At 30.1% G+C, this 16,148-nt stretch overlaps 5 protein-coding genes across 5 annotated transcripts; 3 read left to right on the forward strand and 2 right to left on the reverse strand.

The window, feature by feature from the left end:
- Positions 1 to 3,631: 3,631 nt before the first annotated feature.
- GO595_010793 (uncharacterized protein) lies at positions 3,632 to 4,189 on the forward strand (the record flags this gene model as incomplete). Its single annotated transcript, XM_067913511.1, has 1 exon — positions 3,632 to 4,189. One exon carries the CDS (start codon positions 3,632 to 3,634, stop codon positions 4,187 to 4,189), a length of 558 nt encoding a protein of 185 aa, XP_067769531.1.
- Positions 4,190 to 5,034: 845 nt separating this feature from the next.
- On the reverse strand, positions 5,035 to 8,991 carry GO595_010794 (Sec7 domain containing protein; the record flags this gene model as incomplete). The annotated part of the gene is made up of 2 exons (XM_067913512.1): positions 5,035 to 5,130; positions 6,466 to 8,991. 2 exons carry the CDS (start codon positions 8,989 to 8,991, stop codon positions 5,035 to 5,037), a joined length of 2,622 nt encoding a protein of 873 aa, XP_067769532.1.
- A 1,543-nt stretch (positions 8,992 to 10,534) lies between these two features.
- GO595_010795 (leucine-rich repeat domain-containing protein) lies at positions 10,535 to 12,484 on the forward strand (the record flags this gene model as incomplete). Its single annotated transcript, XM_067913514.1, has 1 exon — positions 10,535 to 12,484. The coding sequence occupies one exon, from the start codon at positions 10,535 to 10,537 to the stop codon at positions 12,482 to 12,484; it is 1,950 nt and encodes a 649-aa protein (XP_067769533.1).
- Positions 12,485 to 13,094: 610 nt separating this feature from the next.
- GO595_010796 (threonine ammonia-lyase) lies at positions 13,095 to 14,342 on the reverse strand (the record flags this gene model as incomplete). The annotated part of the gene is made up of 1 exon (XM_067913515.1): positions 13,095 to 14,342. The coding sequence occupies one exon, from the start codon at positions 14,340 to 14,342 to the stop codon at positions 13,095 to 13,097; it is 1,248 nt and encodes a 415-aa protein (XP_067769534.1).
- Positions 14,343 to 14,763: 421 nt separating this feature from the next.
- On the forward strand, positions 14,764 to 16,053 carry GO595_010797 (NADH-quinone oxidoreductase subunit NuoF; the record flags this gene model as incomplete). Its single annotated transcript, XM_067913516.1, has 1 exon — positions 14,764 to 16,053. The coding sequence occupies one exon, from the start codon at positions 14,764 to 14,766 to the stop codon at positions 16,051 to 16,053; it is 1,290 nt and encodes a 429-aa protein (XP_067769535.1).
- Positions 16,054 to 16,148: the final 95 nt, after the last annotated feature.

The following is a 16,148-nucleotide window of genomic DNA, read 5'->3' on the forward strand; positions in this document are numbered from 1 at the left end:
ATGAATCGCTCGCGTGGGGCTTGCTAAAGGAATTCATTCATAATAATATATTCGAATCACGATTTTTAAATTTGCAAAATTTGTATTTGGATTTGCAAAGAGAAATTGATAACGACCTATTTTGATAATAAATATTATAATGTTTTGTGATTTTGTTATTATTATATTATTGTGAATTATTTTGATATTATAAGATACGAGAAAAATAATATAATAATAAATTATGTAAATATAAAAATATTCGTTATTGATTACATATTATATTCGTAAATAAATAAAGAATTGTTAAGATATAAACAAGAATACGCTTCTCGTTGTTTGCTCCGCAAACAAAAAGAAATAAATTCATTCTGATGTAGGAATAAAAGAATGAAAAAGTTAAGTGTATAATTAAAAATATTGTAAGTTGGAAGATAAAATATATGTTAATTATGGAACCCAATCGCTTTTTATAATAACATTAATTTCACTGATTGTTTGGGTACAAATTTTAACAGCAAAGATGTAAGAACCGAATTAATATATTGACGGACTAGACCCACTGAATTTGAACACGCAAATTTCATATGTTTATATAAAAATGCCATTTAATGATTTTTAACGTCTTTATCTGAAATGGTAGAAAACAAGAAAAAATCCAGATTTTCACTGGATTTGTTTAATGGAAACTTTTATAAACGAAGTAGATATTCAATTCCCTTACCCACCATATCAGTTGCAAATTGATTATATGAATAAAGTAATTGAATCATGTGATACAGGTAAATATGCTATACTTGAATCACCAACTGGTACAGGAAAAACATTGTCTTTATTGTGTGCTGTTTTTTCTTGGAAACGCTCACGAAATATTAATAAACAGATAATTTATTCATCTCGAACACATTCGCAACTTTCTAATGTTATTAAAGAGCTCAAAAAAACTATTTTTCGACCAACTATATCCCAAATTGCATCTCGTTCCCATTTATGTCTGAATGAAAATATCAAAAAACTGAATTCTGGAACTCAATCACGTGCTTGTATTGAATTGCAGAAGCGAAAACAATGTATTTATTCAGATGATGAGAAAATATTTCGAACTAGTCAAACACTTCTTCATACAATTTGTACATTAGATGAATTTAAAGAATTTTGTAAAGAATCTGGAGCGTGTCCATATTTCTGTGCTCAAAAAAACATTGAAAAATCCGAATTAATATTAACTCCATATAGTTATATTGCAGATCCAAATATACGAATAAATCTTCCATCATCAATGTTTAATGATAGTATTATTATTATCGATGAAGCACATAATTTTCCAGAACAATGTTGTGAATATTTATCTATTAACTTTCCAATTTCATTTTTTTCTGATGCTTCTTCAACTCTTCTTCAATATGGGTTATCAGATTATATTGGAACTGCACGAACTGGTGGATATGATATTTCAACATTAAACTTAGCATCGAAATCATTAAAAGAAATATATGATAATTTAATGAAATATTCAAATAATTATAAGATAATTTCATCTTCTGAAATGTATAAAATTTTTAATAAATCAAATATAAATGAATCGAATATAAGACAATTTAATTCATTAATGATGGCAATTACAGATTTACCATTTTATTCAGAAACCACTTTTTATACATTCGAAAATGTTTCACAATTTATTCGACAAATGTTTCCATGTGAAAAACAAAGTATTCAAGAAATTGATAAATATTATGAAATATGTGTTAATGATAATATGTTAAATTTATTTTGTTTTTCTCCCGCGCTTCCATTTCAACAATTAATACTTTATCATCCTCATACTGTTATAATGACATCAGGTACAATTTCACCATTTCAATCATTCATTGAAAATTTTGATTATAATTTTCCTATATTATTAGAAAATCCTCATATTGCTGATTCATCTCAAATATATATTGCAATTTCATCAAAGCCACAAAAAAATATAAAATCATTTCAATTTACATTTAAAAATAGGTCAAATGTCGAAATGAAAAATCATTTAAAAAATTGTATATCTGATCTTTTTGATATTGTTCCATCTGGTTTTTTGACATTTTTTCCTTCTTTTACTGTCTTAAATGAACTTTCTGGTGAATTAATATCACCTAACAAAAATAAAAAGAAAATCATAATTGAACCACGTAATTATCAGCAAATGAATAAAGCATTAAATGAATATAAAAATAATGCAATTAATGGCGCCGCTTTATTTGCTGTATGTAGAGGAAAAATGTCGGAAGGAATTGATTTTTCGGATGATTTTGCAAGATGTGTTAGTGTAATTGGTATTCCATTTCCAAACTTAAGTGATATTAAAGTTAAAGCACATAAACAATGGCTAGAAAAAAAGAAATTTGGAAGTGGCTCAAGATGGTATATAGAATCTGCTATTAGAGCTGTTAATCAATCAATTGGTCGTGCTATACGTCATAAAGATGATTATGCTGCAGTTATCTTATTTGATGAAAGATATGAAGGATTTAAAAATTTATTATGTAAATGGATAAGACCATTAGTAAAAATAGGGAATGATTGGAATGAAATTAAAAATGATTTAATAGAATTTTTTAAAATTCATGCAAATTTTGAATCACAATCATTCTTATCTTCATCATCAAGCTCACTTTCTTTCTCATTAGCTTCAAGTAGTTGGTCACAAAGTACAAGTAGTGAAGCACAATTATCACAAAATGTTTTAAGCATAAATACTCAAAATCAAGACAATTATGAATCACAGAGTACTTTAATAAATTCTATAGATGCAATACAAATGTCTCAAATAAATCCAAGTTCTCCAAACGAAGTATATTCTGAATTACCAAACAGTTCAACAAATTCTTCAAGTTCAGAATTGCAATTATCACAATTGACATTTGACTCAAATACACAAAGTTCTTTTAGTTCAAGTATAAATAGTAGTGAATACTCATCATCATTTCCAAACAATTCACCAATTAAATTCGGTTCAAGCTTCCAATCTAATAATTCAGGAAATAATTCGGATTCAATTCAATTATCACAAGTACCAATAAATTCAAGTAATTCGCCTTTGCAAAGCTCTGAGAGTAATAAAAGTCCTCAATCTCATTCAGATTCATCAAATGATAAATTTTATGATGCTTTCACTAGAACACAAATTGCACTCATTAAACCAAAAATCAGTAAGTCAACAAGAGCAATGGCGATAATAAAGTCCAATATGACAAAGCAGGAACAAAATGAATTATGTCTCGTGTTGAGGAACTTCAAGCAAACAAAAGATATTTCCATCCTTCGAAATGCACTTAATCAAATGAACTCAGATGAGTGTAAAAAAGTGATTTTACAAACAATGAATACAAAACTTAAAAAACTTGTTATGCAACAACCAAACTAATCATTAATTTGTTTAATATTAATAAATATAGAATTTTTTTTTTTTTTTGATTTTGTTAATTACATAACAAAAATCCTTATCTTTTAAATATTAAAGAAATTATTTTCTAAATATTTTTGATCTAGAAGCTAATTTCTATATGAATCAAAAGAAATTTCCAAAAAATTTTAAGCATTTCATGTCACATTTCTTTAATAATACCAAATGCCTTCATCAAATTCTTCCGTAATTATTGGATCATTCGTAATGATTGCTATTGTTTCCTTTATTGGCTTCCTCTTTTTGACAGCAGTTTTTGTGTTTAGTCAATATCGACGATATAATTTGAATAAACAAATAGTTAAACTTCTCGATGATGAAGAAAATGATAAAGTTGTTTTAGGACCAGAAGAGCTTGGAAGTAAGTATGAGCTAATTACACAAACATGGGAAAAACGGGCAGAAATTAATCCAATTCCAGAGAAAGATAGACTCGCAAAAGGATGGTACAGGAAAGGCAATAAGGTATTTAATATTCGTGATAAGATTGTTCGCTCACTTCAAAAAATCAACAAGCTTGCAAAAAGAATTAATCCAGATTATGGCATAAAGCCTCATCAAACTGTTCAACAATTCCTTTATGACCTTGCAAGTAGTAAGTCACTCTCAATGAGCGTTGAGAATGTGGATACATATTTATGTTTTTATTCACCTGCCAGATACGGATCGCCAAACATACAATACGATGATGAGGACTTCATGCAGTTCAAGAATGCGTATAACATTCTCAAGTATGCGCTTATGTCACAACAACGATTCAAGTGAATATGTATAAATTTTTGTTTGTAAAAGAATTTTTAATACTGTAGTTCTAATTAAATATTTTAAAGAGTTAAAAGAAAATTTTATAAAAATTATTTAGTATTATCTGCAATTTCTTTATGTCAAATCGTGTTTCAATTTTTATCAGTCAATTTTTTCGATTAAATTATATAGATAAAATTACAATAAAAGAAATCAATATGTTGAAAATAATGTTCTCTTAACTTTATATTAATTATCCTATTTCGATTTTTTTGAGGAGTTGAAAAAATTTTCATCTGTTTTCCCTTTACATAATGAAAAGTTTAATAGTTTAATTCTAATCCACATCTCCTTGCACTTACATATTTATTTTATATAAAAAAACAGATATCATTTGTTTTTATTCACATCATACTCTGGCATTGAATATTTTTAATATTTTAATTATTGTGCAAAGAGTTTTTTTTTCTAGTAGTTAAAACCTTTTTAATAATAAGGGTCTGAATGAAATTTATTCGTGTTATATGTCAAATCTGTTGTAATGCTGTTATTTTAATTTTTATACTTCTTTAATAATCTCTTTATTAAATATACTTTTATTGATAATTTTTTTTTTTCGAAAATAGTTAGATAAAATAAAACACTTATTAAAGTACAATTTTTATTAGTGAAACATAACTTTATATCTGTAAATATTGAAGAAGAATATTACAATTGCAAAAAATAGAAAATATTAACAAAAATTTCCTCATCTTTTTCATAAAGATTTCAAAAATATATATTTATGCAAATTTGTTCATAATGTTTTATTTACTATTTGGATGTATATTATCGAAAAACATAAAGAATAATGAGACAAACTTAATTCACTTTTTATTTATCGAAAGTTTTCTTTCAAGTGTAGCTCTTATCTCTTTTCGTATTTCGCTTGGCTTACAAGCTATAGCCTCTATTATCGAAACCTTTATATCGTCGAAACATTTCATGAACAAATCGTCGTCGAATCCGTTCAAAATATTCAAAATTTTTACGATATATTTATTCCATTTATTCATTTTTTCGTCGTTATTTAAATACTTTTTAAGTGTTGAAAAGATAATTTTTATAATATTTTCATTCATTTGAAGTATAATCATTGATTTAATGATTATAACTCGTAAGAATCCTTGCAACTCCAATAATTTATTATTATTTTCACATATTTCATCGATTTTTAGTTCTAACTTTATATAATCCTTTGAAATGTCATCAAATTTCTTCGACATTTCAACAAATTTCTTTAAACTTTTAATAAATGTAAATGCATTATTTATCGAAATTTGTGAAAACTCATTAATTAAATCACTTAATGATTGTACATGTATTTCCATTTGTTCTTTAGTCATATTTGGATACACATTATCAATCATTTGTAAATATGTTTTGAATGAATAACTTGAGAACGATTCAAAGGGGTTCTCAAAACATTTCATAAAGAATTTGAATATGTACGAACAATACTTTTGAATGAATCCCCAATTCTTCTCAATTATATTGAATGTCAAATTCTGAATAAACGTAATCAGCAAGTTAACGTTCTCCGTCTTTACACCTCCAAATAAAACAAACAAAATTTTATAAAAGAAAATATTAATAAATTCTTCATTTGGTTCTAATATTATAAATTTATCAAGTATCACCAAAATAGTATCATATAAAACTTTAGCCAATTCAATATTATCAGTTAAAGTATATGAACAAATCATTTTTAATGTGTCAATTATCGTATTTGCGTTTTCTAATGTAACATAATTCATAATAACTTTAAACTCTTCAATTGATTTCGTTGAATATGTTGATAACAAAACGGCCAATTTACATATTTGTGGTAAATATGACTTAATTTTATTTAAGTCATTCTTCATTAAGAATTCGAATGAATCGAAACATTGGTTTTTCGTGTATTGATTTGTAGAAGAAATTAACAAAACTTCGAAAATGATTTTCCACCCACTTTGTAAGTTATCGAAGTTATTCATAATAATTCGATTAATACATACAATTACTTGCGTTAATATTTCAGGGTTTGGGTTATTTTCGAATATGTTCTTAAATGGTATTAAGAAATGTTCTTGGAAATGATATTGAACAGATTCTTTTTTCGACAAGAATTGACTTGCTAATTGATATAACAAATCAATTGAAAGATGTGAAACGTCCAAATTAAATTTGCAACTTGTAATTTGCAAATAATTACTTACAATGTCCCATATCTTTTTCCATGTAATATGTTCTCTATTAATGTTTAAATTTAAGACTCGACTTAAATCAATGAATAATGTTGTCATTGGTGGGTTTTGCTTTAATTCATTTAATGATGCATCACAGATAGCTTGTATGAAATCTATGATTGATTCATGATCTAATTGTGTAGCAGAGTTCGAAAATAATGTATCTGCTTCAATGAACATGTTCGAATAATTTTGCGTTTGTTTTAAGCGTTCAATAGCTGATAATTCTTCCATAACTATTTGCCATGCATTACGTAAGAAATTTCCATCTTCAATCGAAAACTTAATTAATGCATTAGTACAATCAATGTTCTTTTGTTGTACTTCGGTATATTTTAATTTACGTAAACCTGTAAACTGTGCAAATGAATCTACAAGTGTATCTAACGCATTCTCAACAAAACAATGTGATGCGATATGAACTGCATATGTTAAACCTTTCAAACATTTCGTATATATTTCTTTTTGTTGTGATTGACTAAATGTTATAGTTAATGATCCTAATACACAACCCCAAATAGAATCAAACATTGGACCTATTAATAATGGCGATTCACTTTTATGGAATTCATGCGCATTCATTGTAGTTGATGTAATAGTTCTTTGTCGTGCATTTTCTAATGTTTCTTTACATCTTGTTTTAAACATTTCAGCCTTTTGTTTACGTGTTAATAATGATGAATTTGTTGACGTTAATGTTGAAGTTGTAAATATTTTCTTGGAACAAATTCCTTGATAAAGATCTTTTAAGAAATCATATGATAAATCTTTACCGTTATCTATTCCTCGATTATTAGCTATGAATTGATCAAGTGTCATTCGACTTTTAACACTTGGATGATGCGCATCCGTATGTAACATTAAAGTAGAATATGCTAAGACATAAACAGTATCTGCACATGAGAAATATTGTGGATTATCATCATAATATTTACGCCCAAATTGTTCCATAATTCGATCAATCATTTGACCTTCGCCTGGAATTTGAAATGATGATAAAAATGTTCGAAATGATTGTTCAAAAGTTTGATTCTTAAAGTTAAATAAACTCATATAACTCTTTAAGATTTCAATGTTTTTTGGTGATGAATTTCCTAATATTTCACCAACTTGTGCTGGATCTAATGATGGTGTTGAATATAAAAATTTAGATATCGATTGAGGTGTATCTTCAATGAAATTATGTTGAACAAAATATTCAAGTCCTTTCTTCCATGACTTCTTAAAGATTTCAAGCCCAATGTTTAATTCATTCTTTGTCTTTTTCGCATCAAGAAACCCTTGTGGCGCTTCTTTGGCAATACTATTCCCAATTCGGAATTCTGAAAAATATTTCCATAAACTTTTAAGAATTGATACTAATACATTTAATGCTTTCTTTTGAACAGGTGTTTGAATAGAATCAGGATATGATAATTTGGCTATTTGTGATACAGAATTTTCAAAAACATTTTGATAATAACCAGATTCATCACAATCATAGTTAACAAAAGTGTCAACTAATAGTTGTGGATATTTTGTAAAGTACTCAAATGTTTTCAATGATTTTATGATCGTTCGCTGTTCGGGTGATGCTAATGTGGTTCCTAAGCCACGAACAAATAATTCATTTAAATTGTCATTATAAATGGGTGCAAAACGTTGCCATAATAAAACAAATAACTTGGATGTTAAATCTACTAGTTCAATTCGTGGATCAATAATGAGTGTAATAAGAGCAACATGAATTTTGGTTTGTAACAAAGCTTTGAAAATGTTTGTCGTGAAAAATTTGGATTTTGTTTCAAGAGCTTTGATTAAACAAGCAGATGATAATTGTATTGTGCTTAAACTTAATTTATTGGTCTCTATAATACTTGAAAATGCATTAATAGCAGAATAGCAATCAGAGTCTTTAAGTGTTGGAACGTAATCATCGGAAATATTCGGTTTTAGTGTATCAACAATCATCTCAGAATTGATGACAATAGTCTTAACTAAGTTTTGAATGTATTCTGTAGTTGAATCGTAATTGCTTGGGTTAGGAAGACCTGTTGATTCTTCTTGGAAAATTGTGGTAATTATTTGAATGAGAATTTCTTGGATGTTTTTCTTGGGGAGTAGACTTTCAGATATGCTATGAAGGCGAAGGAGAATTCCGATGATTGTTTCTATGAAAGGCCCATGCAAAAAAATTGTTTTTTGGAAATCACCGCATAATGCGATATATTTTTCAATGGTCATTTCTTGTGTAAGACTGAATTTTTCTGGGCGCCTTAATGCATTTAAAATTTTTAAAATGATTTCTTTGGTTAGAAATTTTGCAAAAATTTGTTCTTTGAAAATATATGTAAAAGAATCCAATATACTTTGGAAAAACAGCTTTGGGTCATCTTCTAAGGCAACAAAGAATGGGTTTAATACTATTTTTAAATCGATATCATTTTCATTACTTTTTATCTTATTTAAATATGCTTCTGCTGCTGCGATACTATCCTTTGTTGGTCTGTGAAAAAATCCGCATAGTTTTTTAAGATCAGAAAGGAGAGTACTCAAGAGCTCAACTCTTGACATTATGGTTACTTTTTTTCAAACGATCCACATATTGTAATGTCATTTAATTTGAACGAAAATAAAAATGGCATATCACCGGTAATGAATGAAATTGATCACATTTCCAAAATGTGTGGAATATATATACCAGAATCTTTAGTGCATAGAATCAAAAATGAAGTTGAAATATTTATTTTAGGAATTTTGGATTTTTCAAAATTATATTTACAAACAACAAAACGAATAAAACTAACTGTTGACGATATTCAAAATACGCTTCGTGTTATAAAAATCCCACCACTTTATGGTTATTCTGGAAATGCAAAACTAGAATTAATACCAATGAAATATTCAATTTCTCAAAATCTATTAATATATAAAGATCAACAGATAAATTTAAAGGAAAAATTACAACCAAGATTTGAGCCATATGATTTATCATATAACTTTGATTTTTCTTGGATCATATTTAATAAAAATTATGTTAAAAATAATAAAAATGGAAACACAACAAATGAAATTAATCCAAGAGATATCACATTTGCATCAACCAAGAAATTTTTTCCGATTTCTCTTGATCTAATAATTCAAGGAGGTCCTTTTTTTGAATCTATGCTTGCTCGAGTTAGTTCTGAAACCGAGATCCAACACTTCCTACCTCAGTATGCTGATTTCATTTCCAATATAATTTCAACCGAACAAAATGACATTCAAATTATGCATCGTTTAATAAAACTTTGCATTGCATTAACAAAGAATGCATCTCTTGATATTGAACCTTTTGTTGATTTATTTGTTTCTGTTGCGTTAACAGTTTTGTTTCATCCATCAAAATTGTCAACCTTAAATATTCGTGAAGAATCATGCGAACTAATTCATTCACTATGTAATATATTTAATGACTTAAGAGAGCAAATTTCTGATGAATTTTTTGGTGCTATAATGAAAGATTCTGTTGAAATTGATGTTTTATATGGGATATTATTTGGTTATCGATTGCTTGGTTATCAGTGTATTTTAATGAAATTTCTTCCAAGCACCAAAATTATTTATCAAATTATTGAAAATTACAAATCTGAAGAGTCATTGTTAAGTACTTTCTTGGATATAATCGGTTATACTTTTAATATTGCATATGAAAAAATGAAAAAGAATCAGTTTTTACTAGTTGATAACCCTATTGTTGAAAATTATGGGGAAATTGTTGATTTACTTGGAAGTTCTATTGTGAATAAAATCGATACTGACGATTCTTTACTTTACATCTAAAAGTTAAGTGTTCTAAAAGTTAAATTTTCCTACAGCAATAGGTTATTTGATTCAAAACAAATTGACAATCAATCAAATTTCAGAGCAGCTGAAATTCTGAACGTTTTTTTTCCAACAAATTGAACTTATTGTTTTGAAAAAAATAATCAATTGATTTGACAATACGACCGTTAATTCTATTCAAAATTTCTTGTCAAACACAAAATAATAAAACTATTTAATGTTTGTTGTTTCTTTGCTAACACTTGCTTCAATGGCTCAAACTGAGTGTGAGAACAATGACACACTTGTAGTAATGAGAGAAGAAGATATTTTAAAGCAATATAATAATAACATTACTTGTCTTGTAATCAATATAAAAGCAATTCCATCAGAAGCCTTCAAGAATTGGACCAATATTGTTTCTGTTTATATTGGTAACAATGTATCATTAATTCGTAGTGAATCATTTTATTGTTGCACAAATTTAATCACAGTTTCTTTGGGAGCAAATGTTAAAAGCATAGGAGAAAAAGCATTCAAAGGATGTGAGTCTATTATGAATATTACAATTCCTGATTCAGTAGTTGACATTGGGAACGAAACTTTTTCGCAATGTATTTCATTAAGTTCAGTCACAATTGGAAATGGAATTGAAGTAATTCCAAGTTCTGCATTTCAAGGATGCATAGGTTTGGAAATAGTTATACTTGGAAATAATGTTGCAACAATTCAAAAGAGTGCATTTGAAAATATAGAAAATTTATATTCAATAGATTTAGGGAAAAATCTTCAAACAATTGAAGACAGCGCATTCAAAAGATGTAAAGTATTAACTAATGTTACATTTCCATCATCTCTTACTTACATTGGTGATGAAGCATTTCGTGAATGTATATCCATTAAAGAAATTGTTATTCCAGACTCAGTAATTTACATTGGTAGTTTGACTTTTGCTCAATGCGATTCTTTGGATTTTCTTAAGATTGGAAACGGGCTTCAGGTAATATCACGAAATATGTTTAATGATTGTTCGAATTTAGGAACGATTTTATTGGGAAATAATATTAAAACAATTGAAGCTGAAACATTTAAAGATTTAAACAAATTATATACAGTAGATTTGGGCAAAAGTATCAAAAATATTAATGAGAAGGCATTTTATAGATGCATTTCGATTGTAAGTATTGTCATTCCAGCCACAGTTACTTACATTGGAAATGAAGCATTTAGCGAATGCTCGAGTCTAACGTGCATTTATTTTTTGGGAGAAAATGAACCTGAAATCGGGGATTATATTTTTGATGGGGCTCGCGCAACTACTGTTATAGTTCAGGAATCATATGCAGGCGAAACATTTGGTGATCTGGATGTTATAAATGGAGATATCGCTGACTCTTGCGAAAATCTCTTTTCAACTTTGACTTTTTCTAGTTCTAATTCATATACACAATCAAATTCATTCACGAAATCTAAAACATTTTCATGTTCTAATTCATATACACAAACAAGTTCGTTCACGCAATCTGATACATATACACAATCAAATTCATTTACGAAATCTAAAACATTTTCAAGTTCTAATTCATATACGCAAACAAATTCATTCACGCAATCTGATACATTTGCACAAACAAATTCGTTTACGCAATCTGATACATTTGCACAGACAAAAACATTTTCACGTTCTAATACACTCACTAATTCCAATACATTCACAAGCTCGAATCCATTTACTTCATCAAACACAAATTCTCAGCTTACTACTGACATGTTCAATTTGCAAAATGTTTCGTTTTCACATTCACTGTTCGTCACACTATCAATCACATACACGCAAATGATATCGCTCAAGTCAGTTGCATCTTACACAGTGTTTCTCTCCATTCACAACTCGAGTTATATTTACATCTTCACGCAATTTATATTTTATGAATACACAGTTATAGCATTTTCCACATATTATAATTTTGTCATTGATTTTTATACTGCTTTTATATTAGACATGAACAATATATACGATAACAATAGCGGAAATATTTATATTATTATTGGCATTGTTGTTGCTGTTGTTGTGATTGTTTTGGTTGTAATCATAATATTTTATATAAGAAACAAAAGACAAAATAGCGATGTGAAAGAACTCAACGTGTCGGATGAAACTGAAAGCGAAAACTTAAACAACCTCGTGGTCGTGTCTGTGCCGAGCGTAGATGTCGACCCATTTAAAAATGATTTCAATGATGAGCATTTCCCGGGCATATGATGTTTAATATTAAACAATTATTTTAAATTTTTTTCTTGTTTTAATAAAATGTGATTTGATTTATTGTATGATAGCGCGTGATGAATAGATAAACCAGTTCGTATTTACATGATGTATTATGGATATAAGTGTTACATGTGAAGAATTATTAATAATTAATAGGTATCAATAATTAGTGTCTACTAATTCAAAAGGAAAAGTCCAATGTTAATAACCTCTTAATAACAATGATGAAAGTAATACATTTTTGTAATTCTATCTTCAGATTAAATAATTGTAAGGTAGATGGAAAGATAAAGACTTTCTTATCCTCTTATGTATAACATATATTAAAGTGTAATTACACAGGAAATCCTATAACTAAAGAGGTTTCTTTTGTGTGTCCTGCCTAAAGCAAAATACTACACAAATGAATGCACAAACTAATAAAAGCAAGCAACAAATGCAATGGAAGAGCTTCGTATGAAACAAAACTGTTTGTGAAAATCCAAATATTTACCCAATGCGCAAAAAGATTCATCTGAGCATAAATTCCAATGTTTAAACACATTTAGTTGCTTCTCAATAATCTAATGATATGATCAAACAAAAACATTTTCATTTTCTTCATTTATTGTTTGTTTGATTGCGCCACCTTCAATGTCCAGCCCTTTTGCTCGCAGCCACTTTGTACGCCTTCGAAAGCCTTTGGATTTGGCACGTCTATGGTCAGGCTGTAATGCTCTTTGTTCGCGTAAGTGTCGACGTGAGGCAATGAAACTGTTGATATCACTTCAATATGATTTTCGACAAGTAAGTCCATTAAAGCGGAGTAGTTCGAAGCGCCGTATGGTAAGACAACGTCGATTTGCATTCTTGAGTGCCTCAAGAACAAAGCTCTATCGATGCACCTTGAAAGCATTTTCAGTTCGATGTTACCACCACTAATAATGCAGCAAACATTTTCATCGGGTCTAAACTCAAACTTCTTCGACAAGACGGCGGCAAATGATGCAGCGCCTGCACCTTCTGTAATGATCTTTCCTCGTTCGGCTATGAGCGCAACAGCTTGTGCTACATCATCTTCTGATACTATGACAATGTCATCAACAAATTCGTTGATGATGTCCATGTTGAGTTCTCCAACAGTTTCAACTGCAAGTCCATCAGCAAGTGGTGTCTTTGTGGCAGGTGGAAGTGGGTCAATTGCACGATTCTTGTGAGCGCAGAATTGCTTGTAAACAACTGGACATGATGCCATTTGAACGCCAATTACACGAACTGTTGGCTTCTGCTTCTTAATTGTGTAGGCAACACCACTGATAAGACCACCACCTCCAATTGGTGCAACAATGGTTTCAACTGATGGATTCTGTTCAAGAATTTCTAAGGCTATTGTTCCGCATCCAGCAATGATATATGGATCATCGGCAGAGGGGACATATATCCAGTCTGGATGCTCTTTAAGAGCCTTCTTCATTTCATCGAAGGATTCACAAAATGTGGATCCTTTTTTGACAACTTCACTTCCATAATGAATTGTGGCATTCACCTTAGATGCTGCTGCAAATTCTGGAACATAAACAATTGACTTGCAATCGCAAAGTGTACAAGCAAGAGCAACACCTTGGGAATGGTTTCCGCCACTAACAGCAACGACTGTAGAACCTTTTGGCAATGTACTGATCTTGTTGTAAGCACCCCTGAATTTGAAGGATTTGCATTTTTGGAATGCCTCTATTTTGAAAGAAAGGTTGCATCCACATTCATGTGATAAGTTAGAAGGGAATGTAAGAGGAGTAACAATAACTTCTTCTTTAATCCTTTCTCTGGCTGCTTTCACATCTGCAAGTGAGATACAGAACTTCTTGTCTGACATCCGATGAAGTGAAAACGATGAAAATACATCATTCAAATTTCAAATAAACCGTCAATCTGTTCCATTCAATTTATGAGAGTTGTTCATTCTGGGATAAAAAGATGACTAAAGCAAATCAAAGCTCCAACTTATTAAATAATTTACTCATTTTGACGAGAAGCATTAAATTTAATCGAATACATTTTTTTGATATTTTAATTGATCAACTCAAAAATTTAAGGAAAATGAAATTTTTAAATACATTATAGCGCATTTGCAAAGTAGATAATATTTCTGAGATTTAATAGTTTAAAGGTAAAATAAATTTGTGCAAACTCAAATTGGTTGTTATCATCCAAACGATAAACTTTTTATCAAAAGTGACATTGGGGTGATACAGCACTTTTTTGGTTATGTCAGCCAAACCGCTCACTTTTGACGAATGCTGGCTTCAGTTTCTCATTCTCGCAATATCACAACAAAATTCCTTACTAAGGAAAATCTTATCTACAAGAATCTCTATGGTGACGAAGGTGCTGATCTTGAATCCGCCAAAAAACGTGGAGATTGGAATGAAACAGACAAATTCATCCAAAACGGTCATGACTGGATCCAATCTGAAATTAAATCATCAGAAATCCGTGGGCGTGGTGGCGCAGGATTTTCTACTGGTGTTAAATGGAGTTTTGTACCTCAAAATGAAAATCAACCACATTATCTCATTATTAATGCTGATGAAGGTGAGCCCGGCACATGCAAAGATCGTAATATTCTTACATATGAACCACACAAAATAGTTGAAGGAGCTCTTCTTTCAGCATTTGCCATCCGTGCACATCGTTCTTATGTTTACATCCGTGGGGAGTTCCGCTATGAAGCCCAATGTCTTCAAAAAGCCATAAATGAAGCCTATGCTGCCAAATTAATTGGTAAGAATAATAAATTTGGCTGGGACTTTGACATATCAATTCATCGTGGTGCTGGTGCATATGTCTGTGGTGAAGAGACTGCACTTCTTAATTCCATCGAAGGACTTCCAGGTCGTCCCAGATTCAAACCTCCATATCCAGCCCTCAAAGGACTCTTTGGCTGTCCTACATGTGTCAACAATGTCGAAACTATCTCCAGTGTACCCACCATTCTTCGTCGTGGCGGCAAATGGTTTTCACAAATCGGAGTCAAAGGCTCTAAAGGCACCAAAATCTATTGCGTTAGTGGCTGCGTTAATAACCCATGCGTTTTTGAAGAGGCTATGGGTGTTCCATTACGAGATCTTATTGAGATTCATGCTGGCGGAGTTCGCGGCGGCTGGGATAATCTTCTTGGTGTAATCCCTGGAGGGTTGTCATGCCCAATCTTGTCACCTAAGCAAGTCGATGAGGCCGTAATGTCATATGATGATCTCATGGCGAAAGGATCGGCACTTGGAACGGGCGCAATCATTGTTCTTGATAAGGACGTCGACTTAGCGGGCGCATATTCAAGAATTGCCTCATTTTATCACCATGAATCTTGCGGCCAATGCGGTCCTTGCAGAGAAGGAACCGGAAAAATGGCCGAAATCCTGGAAAGGATTGCGAATGGTAATGGCCGCAAGGAAGATTTGTACGATTTGGAGCATACTGCACTCGCTACAAATAATTGTATTTGCGCATTGGCGGGTGCATCATCAGATCCAATTAAGGGATTGTTAAGACATTTTAGACAGGACATCATGAAATTGCTTAAATAAACAATCGCTGATGGAATTTAAGAGAATTGTAATAATGTGCGCACATAAAAAGAAATGAAATGTAAATGAAACCCTAAAAATTTCGAACATTTCAT

The sequence above is a fragment of the Histomonas meleagridis genome (genome assembly GCF_020186115.1).
Source record: "Histomonas meleagridis strain 2922-C6/04-10x chromosome Unknown scaffold_61, whole genome shotgun sequence".
NCBI classification, from domain to species: Eukaryota; Parabasalia; order Tritrichomonadida; family Dientamoebidae; genus Histomonas; species Histomonas meleagridis.